Below are 9552 nucleotides of genomic sequence, written 5' to 3'. Positions count from 1 at the left end.
TGGGAGTGCAAATCCCTACGGGATTTGGAGGCGGCTGTAGAATAGAGCCATTCTATTCAGCAACCCTCTGCCTATTTCCATGGCAAGGACTCACCCAATCTCACCTGACCTTACTCACTCCTAACCAACTTTATAAGGTCCACCCACACGTGAGGGCCCTCCGTCTCTGGGATTCAGATATACATCTATGGTTGTGTGTGATAAAAAAACCACCAGAACCATTTGTTCCTTCTGCATTCTTATCGATGTACCATGGTGATGTTCAAACTCCTGTGAACCAAATATAGAAAGATTTTACAGTTCGTGCAGCTCGTGCACAAACACACAGCTGTTTGTGTGCTGATGCTGAATCTTGTGCAGCTGCTTTGAGTCAGTGGGAAACCCTCAGAGGTCAAAGCCTCCCACACTGATGAGTCAGGACGGGGAAACACCCAGATCTGAACGCCAGCTGAAACCCTGACTCATCAAACATCGGGCGAGGTCTCGATTGACCCCCCTCACCTCCCTCTCTCTCACTTGGTCAGCAGTACTTGGCTGTGTCTTGACGTGGTTACGCTGTTTTTGAGATGCTGTTGGACGACGTGTGTGATTTGTGATGAGGGGATTCTCTCTCTGGTGACATAATGAGGACTTTTTCCTCGTTAGAGACAACAAGCGGTTTCACCCAAGAATCTGTTTTTAGTCTGATGACCTTACCTCAGTGCTGCCCGCTACGTCTGTAAACGACTAGTGTTTGTCTTGATTTGATGTCGTTTGTTTAGGTTTTAATGTCGAACACCAAGCAACTAAAAAGGGGTGTAACGCGCAGCTGGAGATCTGCTGATCAATCGTTGCACTTGAATCCGCACATCTGCCCCGAGCGGCTGTGGCGCCTCAGGAGATAGAGTGGGTTGCCCCTTAATCGGAAGGTCGACGTTTCAATCCCAGCATTTCCAGGCTGCATGTCGAAGTGTCCTTGGGCAAGATACTGAACCCCAAATTGACCCTGGTGGCTGTTCCACAAGTCTAGTTTTTGTTTGAGCACTTAGACTTAGTGTGTGATGTAGTGTAAAAGCGCTTTGAGTGGGAAATTTACGATAAAAGCCAAAAGTTAGTTCTTCAGTTTGCTGGAGGTGAGTCAGTCTGTCCGCTCAGTTAGGAAAGAGCAAACAGCCAAAGACAAAACATATAAAACACTATTGTTGCTACCTTCATATTTAAAAAAATGAATCACAACTGCTATGACACAACTGCACAACGGACACCTGTGACTCAGGAGATAGAGCAAGTTGCCTGTTAATCGGAAAGTTGGCGGTTCAGTCCCTGGCTTCTCCAGTCGAAGTGTCCTGGGCAAGATACTGCCGAGTGCCGACATCTCAACAACAAACTCCAGATTTACAAAGTGGATGTGTACGACATCTCAAAACTGCTGATCGTTCAGTTTGCTGCCAATTAAGTTTAAAGTCCTCCAACCTGCAAAAATTAATATTTTAAACAAGTAATCAGCGCTGACCCTGGAAAAGCTGCAGCTGCTCTGCTGGATGGCCTTTTCCATGGAAATCTCTTTTCCTCCACATGTTGGATCTTTTCTTGCCTTTTACTGTGGAAATACTTTTTTTACCTCAGTCAGCTGGAGGGAAAGTGAGAGGAATCATCTGTTGTGGAGTATTATTGATCTTTCAGCCTTCACAGCAGCTGCAGCCTGCAGTTAAATTGGAAATCCACCTTTTTTGAGCTTGTTTTTAAAAAGCCACATGCTGGACTGATACTAACATGTGAACATGTGATGTGTCATTAAAGAGCCTCAGCGGCCTTTCAAACACACTGAGCCTCGTTTCTGTTTCATGTTGAGACCAACCGAGTGGACGGGAAATGAGGATGGATGCTACACTGCCGTCTTTAATAAATAGTTCAGATAGAAATACAAACATCTGCAGAATATGAATCAGCAACAGTTATCTTCAATATTTCATGAACAGAAATATCAGATTGGATCCATCTTCTTAAATGTCTCAGGTTTTTCTGTTTCATACTTTCCTAGAGTGAATCTCTTTGTTGGTTGGACAAAACAAGACGTCTCTTTGGACATTTTTCACTCGTTTCTAACAGTTAGTTAGGGAGCTGCAGCTCTGAACAGGGAGGAACTCAATCAAACCCTCATGGACCTCATGAAGACGTCCTGGTCTGACGGGAAACTGTTAGTGTGGAGTTTGGACGCTCTCTAGTGGCTCATTGTCTCCAGTTACAGAGTGCTTTAAGGCTTGTGGAGACCACACGATTTTCAGCCGATGGCCGTGCGGTTCACCCTGCACAACTTGCCGTCTTGGTACAGGAGTGTTGAAGTCATTGTGGCGTTCACACTACATGACTGATCGGTGACAGGGGGTCACACACTACACGAGCTTTTGGACTTCTGTAGCTTTTTTAAAGTAAAGACTACACTTTGACTGTGTAAATGTCAGAAAAGTGACGAAACATTTTATTGAAAGAGACACACTGGTGAACTGCGTCTGTAACAAACATCTATCAGCTTAATAATTCATTATTATCACATGAGATCAGACTCCTAACAGCACACATACCTGAGTCAGTCAGTATTAGTTTAGTTTGAAATAAATGTTTAGTTTAAAGTAAAACTCGTTAAACTAAACCTTTATATTTTCATATGTTAATATGCATACATATTTTAATATAGAAGTACCAACAATGACAATGAACAAATATTCCTTCAGAAGGACGTCCTGCAGTTCAGATACAGAATGTTTCCAGCAAAATAGTCTTTGTATGTATTTGTACATTATAAATAATGTTGTATAATTATTACTGATACATTAAATTGTTACAATCATCATTTTTGTTTTAGATAAACAACTGTATCTGAACAAAGAAACTAATGCTGTCAGAGAAATGGAGTGGATTAAACACATTTCTTCTAAAGTATCATAAAATTAAAATGATGCAAAGTATAAATACCTCAATATTGTACAAGAAAAAGTGCAATCTGTGAGTACTTTATAATAATCACAAACATAAAAATATCTGCAGAAAGTAGACTTCAACAATCAATAACAAAATGCAGCTCTTTACAAAAAGAAAAATATTTTAGATTAATGATCAAAAACATGAATCATCACCTCAGATAGAATAAAATATGAAAGTGTTTGTTCCTTCGCTTTGTTAAAAACAGACTTCTGCCGCTGCCTGGTGCCAAAACAAGCCGAGTCACTTTAGTTTGAAATAAAACTCTTAAATCTCAGATGTTTCTTATTTGAGGCCATTTGAGGAAGATTATACTTTTTTACAACAAAACCTGTCAGGAGTGAAGGAGGAGTCATTAAAAAACTACAAAGAAATGCTGAAAACAAATTGAATATTTAAATCAGACACCTGCTAGGCATTATGTTATACTGAGTTCTGCTGTACAGTCCCCATTAAAAGTAGCTGAAGTAGCTGTTAGCGACTCCTGTTAGCAGTTAGTACGGATGTTCAGACAACTGTCACTGGATCGCTGTGGCACTGAAGTAAACTTGAAAACATGAAGATTCTCAGGTAGGGTCTGCAGCATCTTTCTCTCAGTTTTTTATCTTTATCAGAACATGAAAGTCACACTGAATCTATAAATATGTGTGTTCAGATTGTACTGCCTTATGACTCTAAGAAGGAGCAAAGTGTTCTACAGTGTTTTAATGTCCTCCATGACCCACGTTAACAAACAGATCCGAGCTTTAACAACATTTTTTCTTTCCTACATTTAGAAAAACAAACCCGTTCGAATAATAAACCCAAATATTTCCTCACATAAATGCAGTATATTTGCACCAAAGCAGCTGTTTTGCAATGTCTTGCTACAGGGTTTTGATGGTGGACCTGTCCTTTTCTTTCAGGTCTCTGAACGACTCAAAGCTGGTCGTCTTCTTTAAGTTCTTCAGACTGTACTTTTTGTTGACATACGAGACGTGCCGAACAGACCGCAACACGGTGGCTCTGAAGCTCTGTGTTCTGGCCGTGAAGAGGATGAAGATCTGAAACCCCTGAACACAGCAGAGCAGGAAGACGAAGGTTAGTCTCTTTATTCCAAACTCCATTCAAAAATTTGATTGCATGAGCTGTACAAGGTTACACATTACACATATTTAAAAGTTTAAATTCATCTTCCAAGCACTTCCTTATCTGATTTTCATAAAGTAGCTCCTGTGTCTGAGCATAAAGGTGTAGAACAAAAAAGCAGCAGCCAGACTGCTTAATACTTTAAAAACAAATGAACATGTTCATGTAAAATGTAACTGTGTACATATGCATATACACTTTTGTTTTTGCTCCCATTTGAATTTGGCAGTACATCCAAACGGCTTCACAACCCCAGACCACGTGTAACCACACCAGCCCAGGACCTCCACATCCAGCATCTTGACCTCCAAGATCGTCTGAGACCAGCCACCCGGACAGCTGCTGCAACAATCGGTTTGCATAACCAAAGAATTTCTGCACAAACTGTCAGGAACCGTCTCAGTGAAGCTCATCTGCATGCTCATCGTCCTCATCGGGGTCTCGACCTGGCTGCAACTTCGCACAGCCATTGAAGAGAAGTGGACCAACACTGAACACAGTGGGCCACAATCAACAGCCTGAATCAACTCTATGCGAAGGAGATGTGTTGCACTGCGTGAGGCAAATGGTGTTCACACCAGATACTGACTGGTTTCCTGATCGGCCCCATGGACCCCACCAGAACCCCCCAATATAGCGAAACTGCACATTTTGGATTGGCATTTTATTGTGGCCAGCCAAAGTCCTTTTATTGTGGCCAGCCTAAGGCACACCTGTGCAATACTCATGCTGTCTGATCAGCATCTTGATATGCCACACCTGTGAGGTGGATGGATTATCTCGGCAAAGGAGAAGTGCTCACTAACACAGATTTTGACAGATTTGTGAACAATATGAGAGAAACAAAAGTGTTGCGTTTAGAATTTTGTTCAATATTTGTTTTTGTTTTTTAAAGGAAATGGTAAACTGTATTTCTGTGACTGGAAGTATTGTATTTTGCCAATAACAATATTTGGGGAGGAAAAAGAAGCAAGTGAACAATGTTTTCATATAAATTGTGATATCAAAGTAACGTACCTGTGTTGTTGTACAGAGGCAGAAGACGATGCTGAAGACCAGGTGGGTGTGTCCTGTAGTGACGAGCACCAGGTACCCCAGAGTCCAAGACAGACCCAGTAAGACCGACAGAGAAAAGCTGATGAGGAACTTCTTCCACAAGGACCGACGGTTGTTGCTGCGCGTCAGAAACAGGTTTGTGAATTAAAGTTTTTTTTTTAAAGGTTCAGTGTGTAATATTTTTGAGGATCTGAGGAACGGAAATAAGATCCATAACTATGTTTTCAGTGGTGTATAAAGACTTTACATAATGAAGCATTGTGTTTTTATTCCCTTACAATGAGCCTTTTTTATCTACATGACCGCGGGCACCCCCTCTGTAGAGGTCACAGTATTTTGTCATCATGTTTCTACAGTAGCCGACAACGGACAAACAGCGCTACAGAGTGCGTTTCATCATCACGGCTTTCTTCTTCTGCTTGTGTAATTCCGGCAGTGTCGACGCTATCACTACATTAAATGCGTCCATAGAGGAAGAAGCGGAAATAATAATAATATACAGTCTCTGAGTAGTCCTCCGGTTTATTAGAAGTAAGAAGAGAAATGACATTTGGACAAATGAACGTGCACACATTATTTAGCACAGCGCTGACAGCCTGTGGATCTTTATAAGATGAAGCCAGAGGAGTTGGGCCAGATACAAACAGCTGACGGCTGTTCCCGGATGGAAGGCTATAACGCTAATGTGGGACAGATGTTTTCAAAGTGGATGTTTTCTGCTGGACAGGTAAATACTTTAGCGATACAAATGAAAGCTGTTGTTTGATAGCTTTAGCTTAGAGAACCGTGTTTCTCATGTCAGTGGTTTGAAATATATAACGTTAGTTGGATTAATTTCATGTCGCCTACTGATTCTCCAGCATGTGGGTTGGCTTTGCCGGTTACGTTAGCAAGACAATCAGCTGATCATAGCGTTAGCTTAGAGCATGGAAGCATCAGCCAGCTAAACTTTTACTGTCCTGCTGGGAAAATCATGTACTTGGATTAGGTTTATGTAGTTACTCTCTCTCCAGCACTCTTATTTGGCACTAATTGGCAATTAAAACGGCAGCATCCAGCATCGAAGCTCAGATCAGAAAAATATGTAGTTGGATTGTAACTTCATGTAGTTCTTCTCCAGCGCTCTCTTATGGCTTTGTTACATGGACAGAAATGTGCCGTTACCTTCTCGAGACAAACAGCTGATGAATAGTATTAGTAATGAAACGGTAACAGCAGGGAAGCTCAGATCAGCAGCTAAACTTCACATTTTACTCTCGTGGAAAACATGTATTTCTTTTTACTGCTAATGGTGATATATAACAAGTGACCAATAATGAATACTGTCAGAATTTGCATTAAAAAGATCTTTTTTTGGATATTGCTTCCCACTGTGCACACAAATGTGTAATTTGTACTTTCACATTTTTAAATGCCCATTAAAAACGTTGCACTGTTTTACCACAAGCTGAAATTATGGCTGTCAGTACTACAGTTTCTGTTGTACTTCAAAAGATAAAAAAAGACATTTTGGTAATATTTGCATGCTTATCTAATTAAGCAAAGGCAAAGGAGCCTTGATCCTCACCTGACAATGCCTTTGTAAGCTTCTTGTATTATGTGGTTTATAATGGGCTGTGGTGCACAAACAGTGAGGCTCACATTGTCCTGGTATCTGTCAGTGGTCTTACTTGATGCACTAGATGTGATAGTGTGTGGTATGTTAGTCCAGATGAGCCAACCCTCCCAAGTTTGAATCCCAAATACTGTATTACAGGAGTATGAGACATCATGTAGCACTTCATTTCTTCATGTGGCTGTTGTTTATTAATGAACAAGTAACAATAATATTAAAAAAAACTTTTGGTTTTACTGAATAATTAAGTAATTTCTTAATGTATCAATGTAAAGAAACCTGATTTCTTGACTGGCAACTCTCTGCTATCTCATAGATGACATCTTTGTCCTGTCTCAGGCACCGTAGCTATACATCTTGCTTGGATAGGGGGAGGGGGGGTTGAAATTCTTGTAATTCGCAACCCCCACCACTAGATGTCACTAAAACTTACACACTTAACCAAACAAAACAACAATGAATGCTGTTTGTTTTGATCTTAACCCTACTTTATCCCATTTACCTTGTTTATTGAAATATTACAATATTCTCAAAATATTGTGACGTAATTCTCAAAACCTCCAGCAGCCCTAATACTTCATCATAAATGTGGGTCATGTTTCTTGGTTTGGGTGCAACGAGCAGCCTCAATCTGCCTCGTTTGGAGAGACTTATGTTGCGTTGAAGATAAACGTTGGGAAATGAAACATCCACTACCTTTTCAGAATGGGGTCTGTCCTGCACGTGATCAGAGAGGCCAGAACCAGCAGTACGATGTTGTAGATCAGAACGAGACCAACTGGAAGCAGGAAACCCCAAAACATCGGCTTCCCAAAGTCGAACCGTTTGGCCTTATCCAGAGCTGCGAGCCAGCAGCTAGAGGACCAGAAAGAATCAGACATGTCAGACCTGGGACTTTGTCAACAAGATTTGATCAAATACACAGAATTTTATTTTGAATTCTAATTTAGATAATTTTGATAGGTTGTAACTGGAAAATGAAGAATTGAAGAAGTGATGCAAAAAGTGTCAGTTAATAAATTAGTAAAGGTAATGATATTAATAGACCCACAATTCCTCCTGCCTGTATCCCAGAGGATTGTCAACACTGTAGGTGGCTCCCAGTGTGATTGCCATGACAACTGCTGGGACTCCTAAGAGGAGACAGGAAGTTAAAACCGTTAAACTTACTTTAAATTAAACCTTAAATTGAAAAGCATATCCTTTACTTGATGTTCGCACCATGTTCTATTAGGAAATCATAATGGTCATTAACTGTTTGGGCTCAGACTTTGATGTACTTCAACAATTTATTTAAAAGAGTTTGATATTTTGGGACGTTCTCTTTCTGACAGTGTTCAGATTAACACTCTCATGTCTGAATGCATGAAGCTACGGCCAGCAGCTCGTTAGCTTAGCGTAAAGACTGGAGCTAGCCTGATTACAGGTTGTACGTGTTGGAATATTATAATATAACAACAACAAACCTTAAGTTTTATTGATATATTTCCTCCTGTTTTATGTGTTTTATTTCATTGTATTTAGTTTTTTTTTCATCATTTCATTCTGCCAATTTATTTTAATTTTGTTTTCCTGTGTAACACATATTGCAAGATTTTTTCGATTATACATTAACTTCATTATTACAGCAACACTTTGACTTTAAGTTTACTATACTGCAGCTACTACATGCAAAAACATGGTTTGTAACACGTCTGTAGCTAAAAGCAGATGTAAGTGTGTATAAAAGTACAAGTCTTCCTGTGGACTAACACAAGTGGAGGCTGCTGTATGTTAAAAAAAAAAGCTGAACATTACTGAAGTTTAAAAATGTCCTTATATCTGCTTCCAGCTAGGTTATAGTCCGTAAAAAACATTCATTACATGGCAACATTTGAACTTCTCGTACCCCATCCCAAAGCGAGGCTGAATTTACTCCAGTGTGGAGGAAGACCACGGCGACTCTTCCGGAAAATTAGCACCAGCTGAGTGCCGTACACGCTGTTCCACATGAAGGTGGCTAACAGGAAGAACTGCAGCAGAGCCGCCACCGCCGAGCACGAGCCTTGGTCCGGCTCCACGTGCTCATCAGACCCTGGGATAATGTTGGTCTGACTGTTGACCTCCACCTGAGCGTTGTTCTGTGTGCTTGAGTTTCCAACACCAGAGAGGAAGGTGATGATGAAGGCCAGCAGGCTGAGGTAGATGCACAGCGGAGCGATTTTAGAGTTCTTGTTGGTCTGCGCCCCACGAGAGTTTTTTTGAAAGCTAAAGAGAGAAGATTTGAGACACAGTTGTTATATTTTGAGAATAAGGTACTGAAGAAAACTTAAAAGCCTGATGATTCCCAGTTCTGGAGCCATGAGGAGTGTCTTTTTCCTCTGCTTTCCAAACAGATTTCTTCAGGTTTATACTGGATGGACATCAGAGATACAGATGTCCTCGGGAAGTGGAAGTCACACTGATTGAATTGATGTGTGTTCGGACTGAGAAAAACTGCAATTCTTAAGCTAATTGTGTCTCGTGTGTTGCGTCTCCCTGTTGTGAAATAAAATAAAGGTAGTAAAAAATGTCGTAGAGTAGCAGTAGAAAGTACTGTACTTGTTACTTTCCACCAGAGAGTGACTCTGAATAAGGGGCACTGAGGAAAGCTAACCAAAAGGCTGAAAGTGAAATGCTTAAAGAAATGCCAACCTAATTGCTAACTTAAAGAACTGGCTGTGAAAGAGTAGACGGTGAGAAAGTAAACAAAATACAATGGAACATTTTGATGTAATATAGTATAACGCCTTACTTCACTTTAATGTGGTGAATGA

At 40.6% G+C, this 9552-nt stretch overlaps 1 protein-coding gene across 1 annotated transcript; it reads right to left on the bottom strand.

Annotated features, from left to right (window-relative positions):
* Positions 1–2804: 2804 nt before the first annotated feature.
* LOC123972226 (adhesion G-protein coupled receptor G7-like) lies at positions 2805–9546 on the bottom strand. The gene is made up of 6 exons (XM_046051562.1): positions 9531–9546; positions 8646–9004; positions 7809–7890; positions 7454–7612; positions 5104–5260; positions 2805–4010 (listed from the first exon to the last, which is right to left on the bottom strand). The coding sequence occupies exons 2-6, from the start codon at positions 8746–8748 to the stop codon at positions 3825–3827; spliced, it is 687 nt and encodes a 228-aa protein (XP_045907518.1). The 5' UTR covers positions 8749–9004; positions 9531–9546; the 3' UTR covers positions 2805–3824.
* Between the last annotated feature and the right edge of the window lie 6 nt (positions 9547–9552).

This window comes from Micropterus dolomieu, linkage group LG01 (genome assembly GCF_021292245.1).
Source record: "Micropterus dolomieu isolate WLL.071019.BEF.003 ecotype Adirondacks linkage group LG01, ASM2129224v1, whole genome shotgun sequence".
NCBI lineage: Eukaryota > Metazoa > Chordata > Actinopteri > Centrarchiformes > Centrarchidae > Micropterus > Micropterus dolomieu.
Note: the sequence above shows the minus strand (reverse complement) of the source record. Positions and strands in the feature narration are given on the sequence as shown.